Source organism: Mixophyes fleayi, chromosome 2 (genome assembly GCF_038048845.1).
Source record: "Mixophyes fleayi isolate aMixFle1 chromosome 2, aMixFle1.hap1, whole genome shotgun sequence".
NCBI classification, from domain to species: Eukaryota; Metazoa; Chordata; class Amphibia; order Anura; family Limnodynastidae; genus Mixophyes; species Mixophyes fleayi.
Window position 1 is genome coordinate 375691337 of NC_134403.1, and position 27924 is coordinate 375719260.

Sequence of the window (27924 nt, forward strand, 5' to 3'; positions counted from 1 at the left end):
CTTTGCTGCAATCTCATACTTTTATGGGGGTCACATAACACCCCCACATCATGCAGGGCCATCTCTTCCATTGGGCACAATGGGCAGGTGCCCGGGGGCCCTGCGGGCAAGGGTGCCCGTCCGAGGCAGCACTGAAAAAAAAATACTGCAAAAAAAAAAAAGAGAATACTTACCTTGCAGTCACACGGTCACATCAGCAGCGATCCAGGTCCCTCCCTGGTCCCCTCTTCCGTGCTGTGGTCGCAGTGAATGTTGGGCGTGATGTCACGCCCAACGTTCACTGCAAGCACAGCATGGAGGAGTGCAGAAGAGAACGTGGAAAAAAGAAGAGAAGGGGATCGGACTTAAGGTAAGTTAAGGGGGCCCCTATATATATTATTATTATTGTTATCATTTATTTGTTGGGCGCCACAAGATTTCCGCAGCGCCGTACATAGTACAAACAGTAGACCGTACAGGGTTAAACAGTACAGAACGATAAACACAAAGTACCAATGCTTCAGTAACTCCAGGACAGCCATAAGGAGTAAGGACAGAGCAAAAGAACAGGTATGGAGACACGAGGGAAGAGGGGCCCTGCTCATAAGAGCTTACATCCTAAGGGAGGGTGGACAAATCAGACAGGAGAGGGAGCTGGTGATGCCAGGGGAGAGAGGGAATAGCGAGCAGAGTAGATGAGGGGTTAAGTGGATGGTTGATAAGCTTTGAGGAACAGGTGAGTTTTAAGTGCTCATTTGAAGGAGCACAGATTGGGAGCGAGACGGATGGAACGAGGGAGGTCGTTCCAGTGCAGTGGGGCAGCTCGGGAGAAGTCTTGGATTCTGGAGTGGGAAGTGGTAATTAGAGTGGAGGAGAGGCGACGGTCATTAGCAGAGCGCAGGGACCGGGCAGGAGTGTGAATGGTGAGGAGGTTGGCGATATAGGGAGCAGTAGACAGGGAGAGAGCCTTGTAAGTGGTGATAAGGAGTTTGAAGAGGATTCTGTAGGGGATGGGGAGCCAGTGTAAGGCATGGCAGAGAGGGGAGGCAGAGGAGGAGCGGTGTGAGAGAAAGATGAGCCTCAAACGGCTTGAGGCTCCACGATGTTATTATGAACTGAACATAACAGTATAAAAACAATTACAAATACAAACAAGTTGTTTCAGATTATCATTAAAAAACAAACTAAAACAGATTAAAATAAAAAGTCTGCTTGGACAGACTAGCGCACCACACAAGATACATCGTGGAGCCTCAAGCCGTTTGAGCCGCATGTGTGGCATGAAGGGGACTCGGACTTACATTCCCTTTAGCGGGTAAGCTTTGGATGGTCTATTTATTTACCAGTTTGACAAATTATCGGCTGAATGAATACCACTTACAGCGGAAGAAGTTTTGTTATATCTACGCTCCACTGCTAATACATCACTTTACAGTTGATGCTATGGAGCTACACATCTGATTACCGCCTCACTTGTGGGAATTTGACTTTTAATCTAATAGCCGGAATCTGGTGAAATAGAGCTTTTTCTATCTATATCCTTATACAGAGCTATTACTCTTTTGGTCATACTGATACGCTGATTTATGAAAGTATCCAGGCCTTTTTATATTGAGACACCTGTTGGAACTCTCACATACACAGGTCCTGATGAGCCTGTCTATTTTCTCATGTGAATATTAATTATTTTATGTATTTATTTGTTGCTGGAGTAAACATAGGTACAATTATATATTGAGTCATTTGTATGTTCATCTTCATAATTTTTCACTTTGATTAGAACATCTCACACGCAATCAGTCTTTTTTAGTTTTATAACATAAAACTATGAAAATAACGTTTTAATCAAACAAAATAAAAACAAACACAAGGGCCACCAGACTATGTGGCTTTTCCACAAACCACCGCCTGACAGCAGTACTATTAAATGGGACAATAAACATCATTTTGTTGACTTTTGTAATTCATTCTCTTTAAGTATACAGGCTCCATTTATTTTGAAATCAAATATAAATAAATAATGTCATTTCCTTTAAACTGACAGCTTCAGTTTTGTTTGCCTTGCTCTGGATCAACACTTCATGTACTTGTATATATAATGGTTCAGTCATCAGTCAGTGGAGATAACAAACCATAATGACTGTGTTGTCTAAGGCTTCACAGCTGTTCTGTCCCCCTGGAGACTACAATAAGGTCTCACTGCTGGCTCACGTCACACACTTACCCTTCACCGCTGACACCTTGACACTGTTTTTTTCTGACTGCTTCTCTGTGATTTCTGTCCATGTATCATCAGGATCCTGGATCCACTCAGATCCCTGGCAGAAGATCTCACCCTGATCTGACAAACGAAGTGCTTGGATGGAAAGTTTGTAAGTGGTATCACCCAGCTTGTCCATCCGTATATCTCCAGAGGTCAATCTCTCCGAGTACCCTGCTCCCGGGAGTAGAACAAAATCCCTGGACAGGGACAAGATCTCAGTGTCTTTGTCACTTGTAAGAAACCATGTGACTGAGAGGTGGGTGTGTTGGGAGGATGCCTTGGATACCTGACAGGTCAGTTCCAAGGAGGCCCCTTCGGTCTTCTCCAATGCCTGGTGGACCATTGTGACCTGGAGCGTGTCTGGTATGACTGATGGGAAGAGGGAAAGTATTACACAAGCAGCACATTCACCTGATATCATGTGTATGTTGGGTTGAAGACTCTGCTAGCAGAGTAACCTGCTATTATCTAGGTGCAGTAAAGATAAGGTATAAAAGTACCCTGATATTATACAGGTACAGAGTTAAATACATTGATAGAGTTATTTGCTAGAAGTTTAGTCCAGGAATGAGATTACAATGATATTAGATTAATTATGTAGCTCCTGGGTAGATGACATTATTATCGAGGTAACCTGTTATCATCTAGCTCCTTCATTAACATAAATGGCTGTCAGCACAGAACACTTTATGCTATGATGTAAAATAACCTCATATAGAGTTATGGTATGCATAATATTACAACTTTTCATAGCCTCAGCTTGTCCTGTCAAATGTTATTGTGACGCTTTCTCTTACACAATTGCCATGTACTGTTACAACCTCAATAACATATGCTTTAAAAATGTCTCCACCATAAAGTCATTAATGTTAGAAAATGTTCTGTGTGCTCCAAGCGGCATCTTACCGCTCAGGTTCATCTTGGCGCTGTAGCTGCCATGATACGAGGGGTCGGTGTTGGGCGTGTGACATTCGTACTCTCCGGCGTCTCGTTCCTGCAGCTGTTGGATGTGTAACACTGTGTGGTCCCCGGACACTCTCTCCACATATACGTCCCCGCTGTGGACACGCTGGGTGTATATCGCGTAGGAGAAAGAGGGGTCTCCTGTGCCCACCACCTGGACCTCTCTGTCAGGGGCCGATGGCAGGTAGATGGAGTAGAGAAAGTTTTGCTCGGAAGGGCCCTGGTAGCCCCTCACCTTGCACCAGATACTAATGTGAGAGCCCACGGTCCGGTACAGGGGTCCCTGCTGAACGATGACCTGTCGCTGGGCCCAGGACACGCCTGTGAGGAAGACATATGTAGTGCGTTAATTGCATTCTTAATATACCAACCACAATATAAATACTACTATTCTAAGCACAAGTATGCATCATTAGAATTCTGTACGATTCAGATGAGATCACAAATTTGGTTTTTAAAGGGAAATCACAGATATTTCCCACAACACAATGTGGGAAAAGAAACATCTCAAACACAACTGAAGTCAACTTCATGAACAAAATTATATTTAGAAGAGATAAGAGAGCAGAGAAGACATATTCCAAAATAAGCAATCACTTCAGAGCTCCTGAGGATTAGTCAACCTGCCCCCAAATCGCTAACAGGACAAGTACTCAAACTATTAGAAAAAAGTTTGAAATATGTGCCAAGTAACTAACCAAATAAGTTTGAACTCTTCTTTGATCTAAACACATATATTAGGACACTTACACGACAACATAATTTTCTAAAGGCCACTAAGACCATCTAGATTTCATCTAATTCAATCCAGGATTAGATTTATTGACATTTTCTATGACCTGGTCCAATCACATTTTCAAAAGTTAGATAATACCAGTTTTACCTTTTCTCATAATCTTTAAAATTTTAAACCTTGATACTACCACCAAAATAAAACAGGCCAATCAGGGGAGTTGTTGCAATATCAACTCATATTTTAAAGTCTACAATTATTGGTAGATACTGAAACTTATATGAAACTGAACATTAATCCCACAGAAAACTATGACCTGGAATTTTATCTATCAACAAATAAAGGCTACAAACAGAGGAGTGTTACCAAGCATTCATTTCAATATTTGTGGAACAATTTCTCCAGTTATTCCTATATATTACCATATCCAAATCCATACCATATCTATATCCAATCATTGTTGTACCCACCTGGAAGAACAATCATTTCTGGTATTAATACAAAAACAATCAACCTTTCTGATTTTATTAACCATAATTTACATTTTGTAATAAAATTGCCATTCTACCACTCTACAGTCATTAGAGTATGTAGTTTGGGCAATAACTGTCCATGTTGGTAACTACTGATGTGCTAGCCTTGTACACCTCTATGCTTCACAACAGAGGTTTGGCAGCTGTTAAATCTCAATTCAAAGATAGTTCAAATGTAACCAAAATGTAAAGAATATGAAACTTAAATTCATACCTAACTCCATTCAATACATTTTTATCAAAATTATTTCCTATTTGTTGATCATTATTACTGGTAACCTATGGGCACGGCCATGGGCACTAAGTTTGTCTCTAGTAATGCAAATGTTTTTAGAGAATCTCACTATAGAATATAATATATAATATTATATAATGTAATAGACTATATAATATAACTGTTTTATAGGTACTATAAAAGACTATAGAAGACTATCAAAATGCTTTAAACACTGACAGAACGAGTTTGTTCAAGTATAAAAATACAAGAAAAAGCAATCTCTGTGAACTTCAATGTAGACCCCATGCCAGTCCAGATGTGCCCATTTATTATGAGATATACAAGTTCTAAAATTAATATACAGTCTATTTTAGGTAGACACTAGAAAATGCTCCAGAAAGTACCCATAGTAGATTTTACACATCCCAAAAACCATCAACAATTTAAAAAATGGGCATTGTTGCCCCCTTGCCATATAAAGCTTTTATTAACCAGTAAAAATCAGTTACCGGTAATGTGAAAATAAACTGGGTTTAGAAAACCACGAATACAGGCAGTCAATGCTTGCACTTCAATATGTGTATTTCTATCAACTATTCACTATACTGTAGCTGCCATCTTCTGTATGTGGGAAAAACAAAAAAGACAATTAAGTCAGATAATAAGTCAGAATTCAAGACAACCTGAGAAACATAAAGAATGAATAACTCATACATACTCCTTCTCATCATTTTGTTTCTAATCAAGATCCCAAATCAATAAAGTCTGAAGTGATTGTATGTTTAAAAGTAGGCCCAATCGGGGTTGATAGGCGGCTTCTATTATCCAAGAGGAGATATATTGGATATATAAATGTAACACTCTCGCTCCCTTAGGACGAACCCGTCACACACTAGACTTACTTTGGTCCAGTGCGCTCTACATCGCAGCACTGTAAGGTCTTATTCCATAATGCCCCCTCTCTCTCTCTAGCTATTTAAGCCCTCTCTGTGTACTGTTAGGAGGCCAGAGCATTTATCTTAGACACCTGTCTAGGTTGTTTTTGGCTCCCTTGCACTATTAGTTTTCTATATTCTAGAAGGCCGGAATCCTGGTGCAGTCATATACTGCTGGTATTCTGGTGCAGACATATACTGCTAGTATTCTGGTGCAGTTCCTACTGCTGGCACTGTACCTCTATTATTATAGCACCTTTTTCTTCTGGTGTCGTTCCTGCACCTATATTTCAGTACTTCTTGATTTATATCTATATCTATCTATCTATCTATCTATCTATCTATCTATCTATCTATCCACACTTAGCCCATTCCAGCACACAAACCATGCTGAAGACCTACCCCAGGGGCCGCAACCTGCATGGCGCACACAGCCACTTCCATCCCGCCTTGCGGTGGGCTCTGGTGAGGACTGGCGTCACATTAGACTCCACGCCATGGGAATAGGTAGAACAAATTTGGGCTGCTTTTGGATCATATCCTTGGTGCTTCCTGATATAAACTAGGACATTGATGTTATATCGTTCCTATGAAAACTTCCGTTTTTTATCTCTGGCTTCTTTATAATGATACTTAAAGTGGCTCTTTGGTACACAACATAGATGTTCATTAAGACTATTGTAAAGGTATACTTATATTTATATATTTTATTATACTCCATTTCGACAAAGTCCTGTAATAATAAAGTTTGTTTTTCGTCCATTTTAAAGATGTCTTTTTTGCCCTTATTAATTCCTATTCTTTTTCTAATAAGTATTATTGGTCCTGTGTAATCTAATAATGGATTTGTATATTCCTAAGTCCAATTACTACCTGTCACAAATATTAGTACTTATGTCCTGACTCCAGGACAGTTGGTGGGGGGGGGGGTGCCCATTGGGATGTGTGCCCAGCTGACTGGTGCCCCTTCATTGCTGAGGCATTGGGGGTGGCATAGCATTTTGGATGCACGTGACTATACCCCTTATTATGCACACCAGGCCACTAAGTTGTACCCAATTTGGAACAACCAAAAGACATGAGGTGTGATTTATGTTTAAGATACATTACTCTGAATAGCCTCCATTTTGGAGTCATTTTTATTTTACAATGGAATTATATATTTCTATTTTATTTATTTTAGCAGCCCATCGTAATTTATTATACTTCATTTTGGATAAGTCCCATTAGGCTAATAATGCCATGCATATTCTAATAATTATTTTGTATATTCCTAGGGATTTACTACATTTTTTAATAGTCCAATTGCCACCTACATATACCCTCTTCACATAGTACATTTATAATTTGCCAAAAGTTGTGTTTTTTTAGCTAGTATATGTGTTATTTTGTATTATTTAAATAAGTATGGATGAATGTAATTTTGACATAGTGTTTATTTATTATATAAGCATGTATTGATTTGCATCTGGCAATTTATATATAATTTATGTTTACACATATAGGGGTAAATTTATCAAACAGCGGGGTTTAAAAAATGGAGATGTTGTCTATAGCAACCAATCAGATTCTAGCTATCATTTCATAGACTGTACTAATTAAATAATAACTAGAATCTGATTGGTTGCTATAGGCAACATCTCCACTTATTCAAACCCGCAGTTTGATAAATTTACCCCATAGAGTCTAGTTTGGAGTATTTTTTTTTACAATGTAATATATACTTATAATTCATTTTTTAGACGTCCAGTGTAATTTAAGATATACATTTCTTCTTCTATATTTATAGTTAAACGAAGTGCCACCTGCCTATCAGAGGCTATTTGCTTGTACTATATAAAACTTAAGTGGAAGCAGATTGGCCATTCCCTGATGAGAGAGCAAACACTAAATGAGTTGGCAAAGTATTCTGTTCTGCGTCTCTATCTGGCTACTGCATACGGCGTATGGGCGGAAGATTCTGTGATTACTTTCAATGACCAGTGCCGGCTCTTGTTGGGGGCTTCAGTCCAAACTTGGCCAGCATGAGAGGACTAATTCCTAATATAAGTCTATTTTTCAAAATGTATTTTGTATATCATTTTAAGCATTTGTTGTTAAACAAGCAGCTTTTATAATACACTATTATGGCTCTTTAATAACAAGTGGTTCAAGACCTCTATCTTTATATACAGACAGTACTGTATTCATCCTTACAGTGGATAATTGTCTCAAGGCTTGCAAGCCAATAATCAACTTACACATGGTGATGGTAATGAGCACTTATCAACATAATACACCATTGTCACTCTCCTTTATTTCTTATATTTTTTTCATATATTGTCAAAAACAATGTACCTGTAATTAGTGAAACCTCTTCTCTCGCCCCAGAAACTTACATTTAATAAAGAGCCTATAGAGGAATCTAATTTTACAAAGAGAAAGCTAGAAAGAAATATATATATATATATATATATAGAGAGAGAGAGAGAGAGAAAGAGAGAGAGAGAGTAAGATACAGATATAACACCTCTTAGTCTGAATACTGCTTAGCTGACTGCTTTCTGACAGAGATAGAGTTGGAAGTATGGTGAATCAAGAAAAGTAGTTGAACACATTAATGAGTGTGAGCAATGTTCCAGTCAAGTTCACGTTTAAGGCCATTGGTAATAGTAGGTATAGCACTAGATCCAGGCTCTGGCAGTTGGTAATTACTTGTATTATGCTGGTTCCAGGTTCTGTGTTTTGACCAAAAGATAATTCTCTGGATTGTTAACCTCCAATATTGTGGGATGGTAATGGGAACAACATATGCTCCTAGTTACTCTAGATAACTGGGAGCAAATTTAGGTTTATGAATACAACCTATTTCATAAAAGCATTATAGCAATTATATGTTTTGGCAGAACATTATCATCATCATCAGCTATTTATATAGTGCCACTAATTTCGCAGCGGTGTACAGAGAACTCACACACATCAGTCCCTGCCCCATTGGAGCTTACAGTCAAAATTTGCTAACATACACACACACACACACACACACACACTAAGGTCAATTTAGTAGCAGACAATTAACCTACTTGTAATATTTTGGATTGTGGGTGGAAACCACACGCAAACACGGGAAGAGCATACAAGCGCTACACAGATAAGACTATGGTTGGGAATCGAACTCATGATACCAGTGATGTGATGCAGAAGTGCTAACCACTGAGCAACCATGCTGCCCATTACGTGAAATACGAGCTTCTTAAGTTCTTGATTGAACATAATGGGGGTTTTTTTTACCTGCAATTCATCTATACCATAAAAATTGATAGTATTAATAATACTGAGTTTTTGGACCTTTTGTTGGAGAATAGCAATATGCTTCAACAAAGAGCAATAATTACAAAACCTATACCAAAAACAGTAGCTAAATGGAGAGATGGAAAATAAACATCTCCGTCTCACAGTTGACAAGGGTAGGGAGAAACTGTAGTAATATAGGTCATTTTTAGGAACTGGCTGGAATATCTTGTGGAAATATTTGGTAAAGTACCAACTAAAGATCTGTAGTGAAATATACAGTCAATAAAAGTAGAACACAAAACAGATTTGGATATAATTAGACAAAGGAAGGAAACTGGACAATGAAGATTTCAGTTTTATAACAAACTCCAGAAGTCAAAATAATTATATTTATCTTGGGGAATGGTTGGTATATTTCACTAGAAAACACATTAATTGGAAATGTAATACCCCCAAAATAGTGACATTATTTCAGAGTGCTAACAAATTTGAAAAATACTAGTTTCAAGTTACTGTAAAATGCAACCAGTAAATAAGGATGTCGGTGTATGGCCAAGTAGAGGATGTCTGAAGGGTGCAGACAGCACTATATATGCAGCTTTCTATATAACAGAACAGAGATCATTTACAGATTCAAAAAATAAAAAAACTGTTTTCAAGTAAATAGTGAAACCCTGTGTGCTCCCCTCAACTAACATTCAAGGGAATATAACACTTTACATTAGATGGAAAGGTGGAGAATTTTAGAAAAAGTTGACTTAGAAAGAAATGTTTTAGATTTTTTTTACTCAACGCTCTATCATTCTCGTTATTCCAGCTCTTTGATCTCTTTCTTATCTGTATTAAATGTGCCATAAAATTGTAGCTTATTTCCGTGTAAAACGTACATTGTTTTATTATAATCTTGCAATGTGCTACTAATTTATATACTGGCCAAATCTAACTGCAGTCCCGGTATTAAGTTGGGCAGGCGCTTCTCAGCGATCTTGTTTTGAATATCCTTTTTTGTAAATTCTCTAGCGTTATATATGTTTTTAAAAATTAGGATCATATTATTCCTATTATGTATCTCCCTGGTATATGTATGTACAAAGAAGGGTCTGACGATATTGAGAATGGATGTAAGATAGTACCCTACCCTGTACTATGGATAAATGATGGTCTAGACTATAGTCATATTTTAGAATGTTCTAGATATTTACTTTGTGACCTGGATACAAGATTTCAGTTATGATTGATGTATAGACACTAAGTTCATTTTAAATTGAGTATGGTGCATGTGTTTAAATGTAGCTAAAAATTATTTTGTAAATATTAGATATACAATTTTAAATATAATTCACATTTTTAATAACACAGAAGTGGTAATTAATTGCTTATATTATTTTTATATAATAGTAATATAGTAATATGTAAAGTCAATACTTAATATATCTTAATAGGAAGGATTGTATATATATATATATACGTTTGTCTAGATTGCTACTTATGTATATCTGTTTGTGACTTGGGCAGTGGCCCCCTTAGTAAAAAATCCACAGCATCAGATAGGGTAATGACAGGCATCTGTCATTCTGGTGGGCGTCACCTTAGCTTAAAGATGCGGTTTGCATGTTGCTATGGTGACTCGCGCATCGTTTCTGTTTTGAAAATATCCAGCTTTAAAACATGTAAATATATCCAGCTTTATCTCACCTTATATCAATGTTCTTAACATGTCAGTTTGTTTTTAGCATTTTATATACTTGTAAATTTGTACTGTCCGTTGCCCGGAAGTGAGATACCGAAAGTGAGGTATCGGGAAATGCCGGGATTCCGCCCACAATTTGGAGATGTTTCAATTGGATCTGGAGTTTGTACTTAACTACTTAAGTCGGATGTTTGCTGTTCTAACCATTACCCCTTGAGAAAGTCTTTAAGTAGACGAAACGCGTTGGACGTGGTTTGCTGACTGTCTTTGGACTTGTGGTAGCGTGGACATTACTGGCCAGATTTTGCCCTGCTAGATTTACATTCTATACGTGGACAGGACAGATAAGCTGTTTTTTATTTGATTTTATGTACGAGCATTACTTTACTAAAGTTGCAGTATTAAGGCTTGTTGCCTTTATTAAAATAATGTTTCATCATATTTTATTTGTGATGGTGTTATACTATTGTGATATGTTTTGAGTTCTAGTCACTCTGGAGTCTCTATTGTGAGGAGTCTACATTATATTTATCTATCTATGGTCCAGTGATTCAATACAGACGGTATCCAGAGAGGACCTATCAGCATTGATTAAGCTGTTATTTTCTGGATCTTCGGTACGGGAATAATCTATATGTGGAATTTACTTATTATGTCATACATTTAATGCACTATGTTTGGCGCCCCTTTTCTTTTGTATTTATATATATATATATATATATATATATATATAGTAATATAAAGTTAGATACAGAGAAGGTCCGGATACAGGAGATTTCCAGATACTTGGAGCACCTGATACAGTGGAGTTTCACATACAGAATAGTTGCAAATACAGAGGAGTTTTGAATATAATAAAGTTTCGGATACAGAGGAGTTTCGGATACAGAGGAGTTTCGGATACAGAGGAGTTTCGGATACAGAGGAGTTTCGGATACAAGATTGAGCCAGGGCTCTGACAGAGGCTTCAGAAACTAAATAAGCTGTTTTACAATTCTTGCATTTTCTACACTTTTATACCTTTATCATGTGGGAATTAAAGACAGCTAGGTAATATTGCACAATTTTGGTGCTTACTTTCTCCCCTCCCCCCACTACTTATTAGTTACAGAGAATCCATTAAAGCAAAGGAAAGAAAAGTGGAACTTCTGCAGACTTGGGGATTAGCAAATGTGTTGCTGAACATCAGATATGCGATTGCCTCTTTACTAAATTGTATGTGTCTCTTATTAGGCATGTGTGAGGATAACACAGAAATTATATTACAATATATTTGTCCCCTACACTTTTGTCTTTGTCAATCTCCATTTAGACCTCAGCATCTGAGAAGCACAGGTGAGAAATACAGGTGAAGGGAACAGGTGAGAAGTACAGATGAGGAGTACAGGTGAGAAGTACAGGTGGGGAGTACAGATGAGAATTACAGATGAAGGGTGCAGATGAGAAGTACAGGTGAGAAGTACAGATGAGGAGTACAGATGAGAAGTACAGGTGGGGAGTAAAGGTGAGGGGTACAGGTAAAGAGAACAGATGAGAATTACAGATGAGGGGTACAGATGAGAAGTACAGGTTGGGAGTACAGATGAGAATTACAGATGAAGGGTGCAGATGAGAAGTACAGGTGAGAAGTACAGATGAGGAGTACAGATGAGAAGTACAGGTGGGGAGTACAGATGAGAATTACAGATGAGGGGTGCAGATGAGAAGTACAGGTGAGAAGTACAGATGAGGAGTACAGATGAGAAGTACAGTTGGGGAGTAAAGGTGAGGAGTACAGGTGGGGAGTACAGATGAGAATTACAGATGAGGGGTACAGATGAGGAGTATAGGTAAAAGTACAGGTGAGGAGTACAGGTGAGGAGTACAGATGAGGAGTACAGATGAGAAGTACAGATGAGGGGTACAGGTGAGGAGTACAGGTGAGGAGTACAGGTGAGGAGTACAGATGAGGAGTACAGATGAGAAGTACAGGTGAGGAGTACAGGTGAGGAGTACAGATGAGGAGTACAGATGAGGAGTACAGATGAGAAGTACAGATGAGAAGTACAGATGAGGAGTACAGATGAGGAGTACAGGTGGGGAGTACAGATGAGGCATACAGGTGAGAAGTACAGGTGAGAAATAGAGGTGATGGGTACAGATGATAAGTACAGTTGAGAAGTACAGGTGAGAAGTACAGGTAAGGAGTACAGGTGGGGAGTATTGGTGAGGAGTACAGGTGGGGAGTACAGGTGAGGTGTACAGGTGAGAAGTACAGATGAGGAGTACAGGTGAGGAGTACAGGTGGGAAGTACAGGTGAGGAGTACAGGTGGGAAGTACAGGTGAGGAGTACAGGTGGGAAGTACAGGTGAGGAGTGCAGATGAGAAGTACAGGTGAGGAGTACAGGTGGGGAGTGTAGGTGAGTAGTACAGGTGAGAAGTACAGTTGAGAAGTATAAATGATGAGTAGAGGTGAGAATTACAGATGACGAGTACAGGTGGGGAGTACCGGTAAGGAGTACAGGTGAGGAGTACATCTGAGGGGTACAAATGTGGAGTACAGATGAGAAGCACAGATGAGAAGTACAGGTGAGAAGTACAGGTAAGGAGTACAGGTGGGGAGTACAGGTGAGGAGTACAGGTGAGAAGTACAGATGAGTACAGGTGAGGAGTACAGGTGGGGAGTACAGGTGAAGAGTGCAGATGAGAAGTACAGGTGAGGAGTACAGGTGGGGAGTGCAGGTGAGGAGTACAGGTGAGAAGTACAGGTGAGATGTTCAGATGATGAGTACAGGTGGGGAGTACTGGTAAGGAGTACAGGTGAGGAGTACAGCTGAGGGGTACAAGTGTGGAGTACAGATGAAAAGTACAGATGAGGAGTACAGGTGAGAAGTACAGCTGGGGAGTACAGGTGAGAAGTACTGATGAGGAATACGAGTGAGAAGTACAAGTAGGTGTCACGTATTTCACTAGGAATATCACTGACTGGTATTAGCGCAACTAAACTGAGAGGCGCGGAGTCTAACGCACCACCGGTGTTCGCCAGGGATCCCCGCAAGATGGTAAAGAAGGGAGAGTGTCACTCACCGGACCGTGAGTGCCTCTTCCCGGACATTTAGGAACCGTGGCCGTCCGCCATCCTGAGGGTCTGCGCATGCGCAGCCCTTTTCTATACTTCAGTGTATACTCCTTTAACTTAATTGGCAGATCAGGCAACCTCCCTATATTAAGCACCTGTGGTCACCACCACGTTGCCTGATCTTGGAGTCTCATTCCTCATGAGTCTCTGAAGGTGTTCCTGTATTACTCGTGTATTCAGCGCTGCTGATTCCTGTGGTTTCCAAACCACTTCTACTACTGTGGTTCCATACCACTTCTACCATCAACTGTATCATCATGACTGTTTGCTGATTCCTATCCGCTGCCTCCGTGCACTACAGTCTTCTACACCACTTCAACGTTATTTTATATCTATGTGACTGTTTGCTCATTGCTATCCGCTGCCTCCGTGCACTCCAGCTTTTACCTCACTCACCTGCTTCTCATCAAGTCTGTTTGCTGATTTCTATCCGCTGCCTCTGTGCACTACAGTCTCCTGTTTGCAACTCGCCTGTGTTCAACATCGTGACTGCCAGCTGACTACTATCCGCTGCCTCTGTGCACTACAGTCTCCTGCTTGCAACTCGCCTGTGTTCAACATCGTGACTGCCAGCTGACTACTATGCGCTGCCTCTGTGCACGATAGTCTCATCTCATCTTTGCTGTGACTTCCTCGAGACTGCCGCTTTCATTACCATCTGTTACACTTCGTGATCAACAGCTCCTGCCCTGCGCTGCACTCCTGTTTCCCATCGCTGTTGGTTCCTGTGGTTGCTACTGGTTACCTCCGTGTGCCGCTGAGTCCTGCCGCTGTGGTCAGCGCTATCGTCCATCTCCTGCTGATCCACTCTCCACGCCTTCACGTGTTCCACTGGTCTCTACCCTCCTGTCAGCATTGGATTTGTATCTCTTCTACTACCCTCTGCTGGATCATCTCCATTCTCCTGGGTTTCCTATGAGTCCAGTTCCACGTGTTGCTGACTCCTGTGGATTCGTGTCCCTGTCGGTCTACTCACCTGTGCGCTGCACCTGCTAGACCGCTGCTTCACCTATCCAGGGACTTCCTATCCACTCGGCCTCCAGCCGCTCAGGTACCGCTGCAATCCCATCTGACTGCTACTGCTGAACCACGGTATGCATACTTCTCATTGACTGTGCTGTGTATTGCATATCTTGCTGGACTGTGTTTGGTTCTCTCTGGAGTCTGCTATCCGTTGAGTCTATTGCCATCATTGACTGTGTTATCATTGTGCTGGACTACTTCAAGAGACTTTCTAGATTGCAGACCTGATCAGTCATTCATATATATATATCTATATTGTGCATATTACTGTGGATCGTGTATAAGGTGCCTGTGTATATCCTGTGTTGCAGTCTTCCCCCGTGCATCTCCTCACATATATATTCAGTGGTACAACTTGCTGATGTCAGACCACTGACCCCTGTTTCCGGTATCACCTGTTCCATTATCCTCTCACATAGCAGTGGTACAACTTGCTACCGCAGACCACTGACTACCTGGATACCTCCACTTGGATTCCATTCCTTCACTCAGACAGCGGTACAACTTGCTACCCGCAGACCGCTGACTCTCATCACCTCCTTGTTTCTGTTGGACATTCCTCCTCACTATAGCAGTGGTACAACTTGCTATCGCAGACCACTGACTACCTTCACGTGTCCTTGCCCATACAGTTCCTTGTGTATCATTACCTCATTATTACCAGTGTTGCTAGTCATAGACTTTCCTGAGCATCTCATCGGTCATCATTTCATGTTCCGTGATCACCCAGCTACCAGAGTACCCTATTACCATCTACATTGCTCTGGTAAGCCTACCATCTGGTGATCCCTGGGTAAAGACTCCTAGTGCCCGTGACAGAGAGTTACCCATGGACTCGTGTTGGTGGTTATTATGGGTAATCTCTGCCCAGGGTAAAAGTTCACTCCAGGGCGACTGTTGATCCGAACAGTAGCACCTCAGAAATGCCTCCAGGTCCTGATTGGTCCGTTCAGTCTGCCCATTAGTTTGCGGGTGGTACCCAGAGGAGAATTTTAGGCTGATTCCAAGCTGTTTGCAAAAGGATCTCCAGAATTGGGAGACAAATTGGACTCCACGATCAGAAATGATGTCCCTCGGGCAGCCGTGAAGGCGAAAAATCTCTCAGATGAACAGGAGAGCCAGCTGGGAGGCAGAAGGTAATCCCTTGAGGGGAATGAAGTGGGCTAATTTCGAAAAGCGGTCCACCACCACCCAGATGGTGTTAAAGCCATGACTGGCAGGAAGGTCTGTAATGAAAATCCATGCTGATACTGAGCCATGGAAGGTCCAGAATGGGCAGAGGATGGAGAAGACCGGCAGGGGGTCTCCGCGGGATCTTGTGTTGGGCGCAGACCTCACAAGCATGGATGAATTTCAGGACATCCGAGGGCAATGAGGGCCACCAATAAAGGCAAGATAGAAGAGCAACTGTCTTCTTAACCCCAGCATGACCAGCGAATTTTGGCGTTATGAGCCCATTCAAATTGAATAGAGCACTGGTTAAGGAAACCACGACACTTCAGTGGATTGTCATTATATTTCTCAGGAGGAGGGATGTGGAGGCTTCTGGCAGCTGCGGTGCTAGAAGAGATGGTAGGAGCTGAGGCAGTGGAGGATGAAGTGGTCGTGGAAAGAGTAGGTAGTGAGGCTTGAAGAGAGTCCAGACGAGAGACCACTCCCAGAATACATTGCAGCGATTGTTACTGATTGGATTCTTGCCGTTCCACTCTTTGACCCAGGTGCAGTAATAAATCGCGGCACGAAGGTTCGTACGGTCCACTCATGGTCAGACTATTCTGTCACATATTTCACTAGGAATATCACTGACTGGTATTAGCGCAACTAAACTGAGAGGTGCGGAGTCTAACGCACCACCGGTGTTCGCCAGGGACCCCCGCAAGGAGGTTTGGGCTTTGCTGCGTGTGATGAGCAGGTCGCGGTTCTCCCAGATAGTTACCAGTGCAGTGAATGGAGAGTAGTCAAACAGGCCGAGTCAAAACCAGAAGAGCGCAGTACAACGGAAAGAAGGCAAATCGTAGTCAGGAACAGTCCAAGGGTCAAAACCAGTGCGGGCAGCGAAGAGCAAGGGTTGATCCGGAAGAGAAGTCAAACTATAGCCAAGGAGTCAATACACAGGAGTAACACAGGAACAACAATGCTGGAGCTGGAAGAACCAATACTCTGGCACTAGACATGTGTCAGAGGCTGCTTTAAGTACTCTAATGTGCCTCCTGATTGGGTTAGGGAGATTTAGGCGGTTTAGACATGCTGGCTGCAGACAGGTGAGTAGATATAGAGTTCTGCTGCTAGGCAACAGGACGTGGATTACGGAGAGAAGGTGTCCGTCTACGGCGCCTGTGGATTGTGCGAAGACGGCACCTGACAGTTGGGAGTACAGGTGGGGAGTACAGGTGAAAAGTACAGATGAGTAGTACAGGTGAGACGTACAGGTGAGAAGTACAGGTGAGAAATACAGGTGAGGGGTACAGGAGAGAAGTAAAGTTGTTTTATAAGGCAATGCCAAAGGAAGGAGAGTGTAGAGACAATTTGAATGAACTCTGAGGGAACGTACAGTACTATATCTTTATGCCAATGTATTATGCACACATTCATATTGATATTTCATGTATTAATGACTTACATCCCCTTACGTCTGGAGAGGTGGAACGAGGGCAGACAGTGGCTGGTATAAGCAGAGTACAATAAGGGTGTATCCACGTAAGTGTGGTATAATTAGGAGGCATATCTCTTACAGGTATACAAGGGCTGCTGCAACAACATGTAGCACTACCTAGCTGCTGCTGATTGGCTGATTATGTATTGTACAATAGGGTAATGCATTTTGCATTTACTACTAACGTGGTTAAGTTGTAACTCTATGCTATCACTTACCACAGCAATAAAATATCACCGTGGCGGCTGAGTGATGCACAGCCTCTCAAGCGATACTGGCCTGGAACAAAAGGTCAACTTATAGCTTCACTTAGCCCATTTCAGATGATATTCGCATGCGAGAGCTGACTAAGCAGATTTGGGCTCAGTTCCACTAATTAAAATAAAATCAAGAAAAAGATCGAAAAGAAATCTCAAACCCTAAATTGGAAAATAATTCAAAATAATATTTTTTTTCTTTTTTGAAACAATATTTGGGTAAACCTGAGGAAAGCCTGCGGGATACAGAAAGAAGAAAGAACAAAGGGAGTGGGACAAAGATAAGGGGAGCAGATACATGAATAAGATAACATAACAGTGTCTTCCATTTGGTACAGAGGACATTGGAACTATAAAGGTGGAGGTCAATATTCAGTCCAAACAGACATTATGATAAAACACTGTGGTGGCGATTATAGCGTTTCTTAAGGCGCCAATAAGCGCTGAAGTGTTATTAGGCATTAGGAAGCAACAATGTGGAGACATAGGGAAGAGGAAGGACGAAAGAAATAGGGGTGTTAGTATAGGAGGGGGGGATAGGAAGGCAGATGTGATAAGATGGAGGAGTCGAGTTCTCAAACCTAGTCAGAGAGAGAAATTATGCAAGTCGAGTTTCCGAATCAAAATATTCAGTCCAAGAGTCCAAGTAGATAAAAATTGATTGGGACGTTCATGAAGTTGGCTGGTAATATGTTCAAGTTCATGGATTTGCCAGATATTTTTGATTAGGGATGTAATAGAGGGAGATCTGGGTTCTTCCAGTTCTGAGCTATTAAGCATCTAGCAGCTGTAAGGATGTGTGATGGGAGTTTCCAGATCAAGTTATGGATTCCAGGAGGCCGGCGAGGAAGGAGAAATAATGAGAGGTGAAAGGGGAAGGAGTGGTGCGTGATCCTAAAAATGAGGTCAGACACCTCTTACCAATAGGGCTCAATTTCCGGGCAACTCCACCAAACATGGTACAGGTTCCTTGTTGGCCACAGTTTCGCCAACACAAATCTGACGTATCAATAAAATAGAAGATAGAAATAAGTCCTTTGGAGGAGGACTGATGAAGACAGAAAGTCTCTAGGGAGAGGGAGTACAGGGGAGTCGCGGGTCAATCAGGGTGTTATGGAGGAGTCGTATTTGGAGGTATTGTTAAAAAAGAGGAGGTCGGTAGATGAAGGCAATCACTAAGCTCAGAAATCTCTGGGAAGAATGCGATTGGAACAATATCCAGGAGGAATTTAAATTTATGTCTTGTCTAAGCAGAAAAAGCCTTAGGATTGAGACCTGGGGGAAAGGAGGGGTGATGCTATAAGGGGGTCACCCGCTTAGGGTTGCTGATTAAATTAAAGGTATGAGTACAGTATTTTCATATAGTAAGAGAAAAGTGAACAGTGATAATCATTTTTTTCAATGATTTTATTCTGTTATCACCATCCAGAACAAGTTTTGCAGTGGTAAATGCTTTTCACCCTTTGATAAATATGTGTACTGTTGTGTTAGTGTATTGTTATTTTAATGTTGTGTTATTATACTGTGATGTTAGTGTAGCATGATTTAAGTGTAACATTATAATAGTTTTGTGTTATATTGTTATGGTGTTATTGAAGTACTTCTGTTATATTTATGTTATTCTTCTGTATACAACTTTCATCCCAGTTTCTCCACCCTCCATATATCCCAAGGTGACTAAATAAAAAAACAATATGTATATATATCATTGAACAAGTCTTGTTGTGTTCCTGGAAACAGATGATTCTCAGCAACTGTCAGATACAAATAAGCATAAAACCGCTTACTATACATCTGTGACAAAGGACAAGATGTGACACAGTGTAGTGTTATTATGGATTTAGGAATCGTGTACTTCAGGATGAGACCATCCATAGAGATCTTTACACCAGACCCAAAAGAGAAAAGAGGGACAACATGGAAAGAAAGAGGAACTTGGAATCCTAGAGAGTTAGTGGATATCAGGCTGTTTAGATCACTTAGATAACATAGTGATCTGGACATTATACACATTAATTAGAGTGAATTCTCAGATCTCAGTCTAAGCATATAAGCATTTCACCCAAACATCCTTATATATTCATATTACCTGTTCCTGCAACAACCTCCCCCAACATGAACAATTAGATAACAGGTGCTTACCCAGGATGCTCAGCCAAAGAAGCCCCCTAAACACAGGAGCCATGACAAGCAGCGCGGGTATGGTGTGAGGCTGTGCGTTCCTCTGTCCTCTATGTGAGACACAGATCTTGTCATGCTAGTGGCTTAGCGAGCTTCCACTATGGTATACAGGAAACCACAGACTTACAGACAGATACGTCTGTTCCTGAGCACAGACAGAAGTAACCTCACACAGTGTCACAATACAGAGCTCAGATCTGCTGAATAAATGTCCCACCACACGCAACACAGTCTAAAGCCTGAAACTGAAACTCCCTATTATCTTGTGAAGATGTAGGGGCTTCACCTTGAAGGAGATGACAAATCTCGGGGTGTCTTTTATCAGTAGCCGGAGAATTCAGTCTTTGTGCAAAACTGACTGTGGATTGTTTTAATGAAAGTCTGGTTTGGGGGAGTGAGATATATTCTAATGACTCTTTAAAACTGGAACCAGAAAATAATTTAGTTATCTAACTCCTACGACTATAATACCGTCACACTGCACAGATTGTGTTACACACTCCACCGAATGCGTAGGGTAGGACCAGTGACAAAGGCTGAGCGTTAGGCCTCATACCCACTGGCGGTTTTTAAAACAAATTTCGCATGAGGTTTTACTGTTTGTAAAATGCATTTAAACGCATCTGAAGCAAGCAACTCTTGTTTCCTGTGTTGGCATACCTGGGCAGGGCGGGCTTATTCTGCCACCCTGTTTTTCCTTTCGACAGTTTATTTGTGAATTTTCCGCTTGTCTTGAAGTTCTCCTTTTACTGACAGTAGTCTGCCATTACTGACCACTAGCCCTGGTGGTTCTTGGCCACCAGAAACTCACCGACATATTAATGTTTAGCATCAGAGGGAAGCTCTTGTCACTGGGAACAATGAGTTATCTAAAATTGGGATTCAAATACAATATACAGTGATCTGTTATTTAGCAAAGAACTTTATCATTGTGACATTTCCAGACTATCTTTAGTACAGACACCCAGGGACCTACTTGACTGCACTCAAGCAGGAATGTGGTGGTCCAGGTACCAACATCCCCCTGCCTAGACAAGAGGCAAAATTGTATGTGATTTCATGTTTAAACATGATCTAAAAAATATCAACACCTAAAATACAGTTTTTTTATTTTTCTTGTTTCAGCTGTGTCCTCTTTGACTTCAGACTGTACGCTCTCTAATGAGTACGGTCCTCCATACCCTTTGTTTTCATGTCTGCCTTGGGATAGGTGGTCACCTTCATGCCCAAATATATATAAATGGTGTGAAACATGAAGGAAATGGTTGTATGATCCAGGTCCTGTATCAAACTAAGTTGGGGAAGGGCAGCTAAGTGTCAAATCCAAATGAGATAAGGTTTATATCAGGGTGTTAGGACCAGCAAAGTGGCATTAGAAGAAGAGCCAAACTTGAGTAAAGGTATATTCTTTGTCCTGTAGATTAATAAGTAATTATTTTCATGTGTGTGACAAAACAAATGTAGGACTTAACAGCAGAAACATGTGTGTGTGTGTGTGTGTGTGTCTGTGTGTTTGTGTGTGTATGTATGTGTTTGTGTGTGTGTATATATATATATATATGTGTGTGTGTCACACTCTTTCCTGGACTTAGCTATGAGGCATTTGGCTGCTGCCAAGATGTGGACAGCCAGTTTAATAGAGTACTTGCCAGCTTCTTGTAGTGGGTAGCAAAGGAAAAGGTTACAGGATTCTTTAACCAAAGGGTTTGGCAAGAAGATCTTTGGACAGGTCCACCAAGTATGGTAGTACAGACTTCTCTGACCACATTCCCTCCAACAGAGTGAAGGGGCAGAAGAGAAGATCGTCCCAGGTTTTCAGGTAGGTGTGTAGCACCCCCGGTAATACACTTTGTAGGAATTTTATTTAATTAGGGTTGAGATGGCGCTGGATGCTAATTGTTTCCTTGATTCTCTCCCAACAGTCTTTCTTCGTCAGGGGGGGCCTAGGTTTCTTTCCCACTCCCGTTCATGCCTGCCCAAAGGTCTAAGGACTTCGTCTAACAGTATTCTGAAAAGTGAGGAAATCTCATCTGGGGGGTGTGGATGCAAAGTCCTTCTGTCACACCTCAGACTTACCTTTCCAGAGTCCAGTGAGGCTCGTCTCAATCGTGCACGGTGCATACAGCAGAAACGCGGCAATTTTGGGCTGCAATGCCGAAGGCACGTGACCGCTCCCAGAGGTAGTTTTTTCAAATTTGCTAAGCTATTTAAACCTATTCTGAACACTGCAGCAGTGTCAGAGCAACAAGTTTTCTCCCTAGCGTCTGGCTAATTTCTGATTATCTGCTATTGGATTTTTCTGACGATTCTGACCTTGGCTTGTCTGTGACTATTCTTGGATTCTGATTTGTCCGGGATCATTTTGACTCTCCTATGCACCAGTTCCCAGTTCATCTGATCATTCTCCATTCTTCACTGCCGCCTCTGTCATACCTTTATGTTACACCAAACGCAGTTCAGATGACCACAACCTGCGATTTGCCAGCAGCAAAGCCTACACTGCCTTGCGGCAGATCTTGGTGAAAGCCTCAGGGCTCCTTCGACTCTGCACCTTTGATCGGCTAGTGCAAATTTTGCTTAACAAAAGGAATCCACTTTATTTGGAGTAGTTCCGACACCTTCAAAGTCAGTGAGGTTTCTGGGGAGCCTGTTTGATGGAAGGGAGCCCAAGAAGTGTCCTATTTGCATATAATTAAAGAGCTTGTGAGAAAGCTCAGGATGTTTGCTTTGTAAGGTGTCGAAAGACAGCCGGAAGCCTCTGTTTGTAAGGTCATAATCGAATTGTATGTCTACCGCTCTCCAGGGCTGGCAGTATTGATGTGAGGAGCCTTAGTTGAAAAGTGGATAACAATATAAATCATAACACATGCAAAACGCCAGTGGGTGTGTGGCCCGGAGTACAGAGTAACGAGGAATGTAGCCACTGAAGGTATTGAGGTAGATCCAGCGAATGATGCACCCAGTAAGGAAAACTGTTTTTTTATTTGACCTCATTGAACTTTACCCAAAATGTACTGGTGAAACGCGTTAACTGCAGGAGATCCAGCATTCCCAGCACCTCTGCACTCCAAGAACCATTTACCACACAATCCCCTGACTTGTGATGTCCAGGTGGGAACCGTCTCAGTCATATTCATGTTGATCATCTGCTTCAGAACAAGACTGAAGCATCTTTACCTTAATTGATATTCATGGTCTTTAGGACCAAAACACATGACAGGAACCCAGGTTTATATAGATTGCCCTATATACAATTCCTCTCCAGTGTGTGGGAGTGAGCGACTGTCTCCTATGAGGTCACGAAAACCTACTGAAAATTTTCACTTATAAAATTATTCTACAAGTGTATAGCTGAGTGAGATGGGGCATTTGTTAGGATTAATCTGCCCTGCATCCTGTGTGCACTCAGATCTGCTATGTACTTCAGCCACTCCGGTGAGTCTCCCTCTGAAGAACTGTTTCTGCTTTCAGATAGTTCTGAGCTGTAATGTGGTATGTCTTTCCCTGTGAGCTGATTGGATGACTACACTATATGAACTCTCACTTGTCATGTACTCGTTGCCAGTGATAGCGTTTGACACACTTGATTCTTGGATCCTGTATCTTATTCTGTTTGATCCTGACCGAGGACGGATTCTGTACCCTGACTGCTGGACTGCACCGTACAGTTTTACTGGTTCTGGCTCTGCTCATTTTGAACTCCTGATACCTGATTGCTTCATAAAAGTTTGCTGCTTCCTGGCTCTATTTCTGTTTATCTCCTGGCTCCTGCCTTCTGGTCTGCATCAGCTCAGAATCCCCAGCCACACACTGTCCTCTGCTCTCTAATAGGGCTTTGCAGTGATTACTGAATATTTTCCCCAGCTTTGCTACAAGAGATATTATCTACTACCTTGCATAGCCTAAGACTGTGTAAACTTGCACCAGAATATCTCCAGTGTCTTGTTCATATTTTGCCTCAGACTGCCATATTACTGCATGATTCCTAAATAACTTTGTGGTTAATTTATCATACCAGCATTACATCACAGCCTGTGTTTGTTCCTGTCTGCTGTTGATTTCTTCAATAAAGTCACTACAACATACTTGGTTACTCCTTTCATTTCCTAACCATTACATTCATTTATACAATTCTGTATAGAGACCACATTTTTTCCTTTTGTTGCATTGTTAATGTTGGGGTGTAATTGTTGCTAAAAGTGGTGGAAATGTTGTAAATATTATCTTAAGCAGCAATATTGGTTAAGGGCATTGCCACTCCCTTACTATTTTTCATTCTTATGTAACGCTCCCTAGGGACGTCTTAGTAAACCCTGCACCCCAGTGAATACAGGATGGGTCACCTAGAGGGTGAGTTAAGTGTTTGTGAAAAGTGACACAAGCTTGGTGATAGCCCAGCCTGTGAGAGACTGAGTGAGAGGAAGGGGCTGTCAGCAAGGGAGGAGAGAGACACAGGGAGAGACAGACATACAGGACCAGCAGATGTGACAGCTGGGGACCTTGGACAGTGGAGGTGGGTGTTCCAGGGTCCCGTTAGTGGCAGCTGCTGCCTAGAGACAATCACTACTATCCCGTAAGCAAGAGTGGGGGAGCCCATAAGGGGGAGGACCCCAAAAGAAAAATGGGGATTGCTGCATACAGTAGTGTGTCTGAATATACAGAGGGAGGAGTCCCTTATCCTAGAGAATGGGAGAGCCCCATATCACTAAAGGTAACCCCAAGAGAGAGAGGGGGAATATTTTATATGGAAGAGACCCTGAAGTGAGGGTTGCTACAAACCAGGGGCGGATCTAGACAATAACTTTACCCCGGGCGATTTTAGGGGGCGGTTTAGGCCCCGCCCCCTTTCTGATGTCTAAGGCTGCCGGCGGCTGCACAGTATGTACAGGTCCGTTCAGCAGTGGCAGTGTGCTGTCCCGCTGCTCTGATTGTGTTTAAAACACACTGTCACTGCTGAACGGACCTGCACAGTGTGCAGCTGTCGGCAGCAAGCCCCTGCTAGGGGGGCGACCCCCTGGATCCGCCACTGCTACAAACAAGAGGCATGGTAGCTGAAGTGTCAAAATCAGGGGCTGAGAGTACACAGTGAGAAGTGTCAGAGTCAGGGGCTGAGAGTATACAGAGCCCAAAGGAGAAATCATCCCCGCAGAGGAGGGGTGAGCAGCAGCTAAGAGTTACACAGTGTGTCAGAACTACACTGAGAAGCTGTCTGCCTGTTAGCATCCATGTGAGTGCCCCTGCAGAGAAGGGGGAACTGCAGTGAAGTACGGAGTGTAAGAGACATGTGAACTGTGTTATATAACATCTAGATAACATTAAGAACTCTGCAGGAGGAGTAATAAGATATTTGCAGCCATATTCATATTGCTCATAAAGACCTGAGCTGGAGAGAGTGAGGAGCTGGATATATATTTCTTTATTACTGCAGCCATTGTGATTATTGTTCTGCAAGAAGAGGAGTGTAAATAAAGAGTTCAGTTTATCATAGAGATGGTCTGGTGCCCAAATTATTGTGACTTTTATTACACTGCACCAAAGTGACATCACCTGTGTCCCACTAACTACAAAGAGACACCTGCATGTGCAGGGACCCCCTGGTCATTTACACCCATGCCCATCAGCTAGTCAGGGCTGGAGAAGGAGGTGCACTGTGTAACTTCACACACCACGGGGTTATTATTACTATTATTATGTATATAGCGCCTGCATACTTTGCAGCACTGCACAATTGGAATTAAATACTGTAATAAAACAAGGCTGAGCAGTGGTGTAACTAATGCAGCCTATGGTGCATTGTTGTGAGGTGGGGTACGGCGATGGGGGGAAGGTGGGCCCACAGTGAAGCCCTGTTTAGACTTTCAGTTTCAGAACAGAAAATCAGAGTGAGGTCCTCCGGAGCAGATTGACATATCTAATCCCCCCCCCTGGTGACAATGAGCTACGTCCCTAGGTAAGAGGGCCCTGCTTGCAAGCTGACAATCTATTTCTCATATCGTCCTCACCGCAGTTATCTTGCAAGCAGCACCCAATGGAGATGTAAGAGCTGCTTGTTGGGAAGCAGAACGTATAGTGACACAATAGTAGAATACTACAACCAGCCATGTGAACAGATATACACAGTCTATTACGCACACACTCACTACTGAGTACCATGTGAATATTTAATTGTATTGTGTTGCAAATATAAATTTAGTGAAAGAAAACTGTCCATATAAATATACGGAGATACACGAGATTACAATTGTGGCTGCTTCCTCCCAGAGCTTAGTGCTTAGTAGATCCCAGATCTAAATTTAAAACACCATGAAAAACAAAAATAAAAAATGGTGACTAAGTGTTTCTGGGACATTCGCTGACGTTAGATGTGACATGCGCTGACACACAGCTTCTGATTGGCCCCTGTCAGTCACAGGACACAAAGTGCTACCACCACCCGGCTATCACCAGGCCCCACACCTGGGCACCGCCTGCATGCAGGGGTGACGCTGCTGCTGGTCTGTACCTGGACACAAGTACACTACAACTCCCAGCATTACATGACCAGAGGACATGGACAACGTCACTTTAGTTCTCCCTTTAAAGACTTATATTAGAACGTAATTCTCACTCTGATCCCCCCTCCTTAGTCTGTCTCCCCCACAACTTGGCCCAGAAGTATTATATTTTGCTGTATAATTTTTCTTCATGTTGTAATGTATATCATTGTCATACCTAAGTGACTATTGTTTTATATATGTTGTACTTTTGCCTTTGAAAACCTAATAAAAAAAGTAAAAAAAAAAAGTAAAAAAAAAAAGAAGAAAGAACGTAATTGTGAGAAATGCAGTCAGTGTATAGGACAAGAGAGGCTGTACTGTTTAATTATCCATATAACATATACACAGAACATAAGTCTTACTGAGCAGTTTGTGTATTAGGGACAAACACCTCCAGGATGGGGAATTAGGGGCTGTATCTCTGCCGCCTGGTGTAACTGACGGTACTTGTGGTACCTTCTCACTTCTGCCACCTAGTGGCCTGTCCCGGGTCTGCATCTAAATGACACTTGATGCCTGTGACTGTTTCCCATTGTACTGAATAGAGGATAGATAGATAGATGTGATTACAATGATTTGCTGCCAGGTAAGAGCTGAACAATACACCATAAAACTGTCATCAGATAGATATAGAAGCTGTCACATGTAAAGACGGCCCCAGTCACTGGTCCAGACCACCAATCCCTATAATACTGTCAGACAATATGAAAAGTATCTTAATGTGTAATGAGACCTCCATATGTATGTGCAGTATACAGAGGAGTGCAAGCTCTTATCACCTAATGTAGGCTGCCGGCTGTGTTACGCTGGGTACACACTACAGTATTGCACCCGATTATCAGTCAATCACACGATTAACGACCTTTAGGTCCGATTTCGCATTAGTGTGTACGCTCCCACGATCATGATGTATTGTACCACAGCACATCGTATTGTTTGACTTTATAACCGGACTAAAAGTATCCATAAATTAAGTATGAAAGAATATGGTATAGATGGAGGATATCCCCGTATGTCACGGAGGGATTGAGGGAAGTGGAACTCTCCTGATTGAAGCTTGGGGCAGACATCCAGCCGCCTATTATGTTATTAAGATCAACGATTGTAGCTTGTATTGCCAAAGCTGTACTATTATTTCACTATATCTTGGAAAAATGTATATATCTCTACTTGGAAATGCGAATGTCAATGTTTTTTTGCTTTTTCTAACTGCATGGTGTACATATACTTGACAATACTTGTATCACTGTATGGGGTATAGTTGGGGGGATAACCTAATGTGTTGGGTTTTTGTTTTTTTTGTTGTTTAAAGGAAAAAATGCAATAAAATTTTACCTGATTTAAAAAAAAAAAGTATCCATAAATGATGGAACAATGTCGTTCCAATCCTGCAGTGTGTACGCACTCTCCCCCGGCAGTGTCCATAGATCTCCATAGAGTTTATGATCTTATCAGCTGATGCTTATGACAGATGAAGAGCACAGATCTGACGGTAAATAGTGTAACACGTGTATAGTGTGTACCCAGCCGTAGTATTACTGACATACAGCATCTTCTATGTCATGAACA

The 27924-nt window shown here is 41.8% G+C and overlaps 1 protein-coding gene across 1 annotated transcript in view; it reads right to left on the reverse strand.

Annotated features, from left to right (window-relative positions):
* The window catches only part of LOC142139682 (immunoglobulin superfamily member 3-like), a 36115-nt gene extending 16187 nt beyond the window's left edge, over positions 1–19928 (reverse strand). The window contains exons 1-3 of the mRNA XM_075197505.1: positions 19781–19928; positions 3149–3526; positions 2204–2611 (exon numbers count right to left, since the gene is read on the reverse strand). Of these exons, the coding sequence (XP_075053606.1) occupies positions 2204–2611; positions 3149–3526; positions 19781–19823 (829 nt within the window). The 5' untranslated portion in view covers positions 19824–19928. The remainder of the gene's footprint in view (positions 1–2203; positions 2612–3148; positions 3527–19780) is intronic.
* Between the last annotated feature and the right edge of the window lie 7996 nt (positions 19929–27924).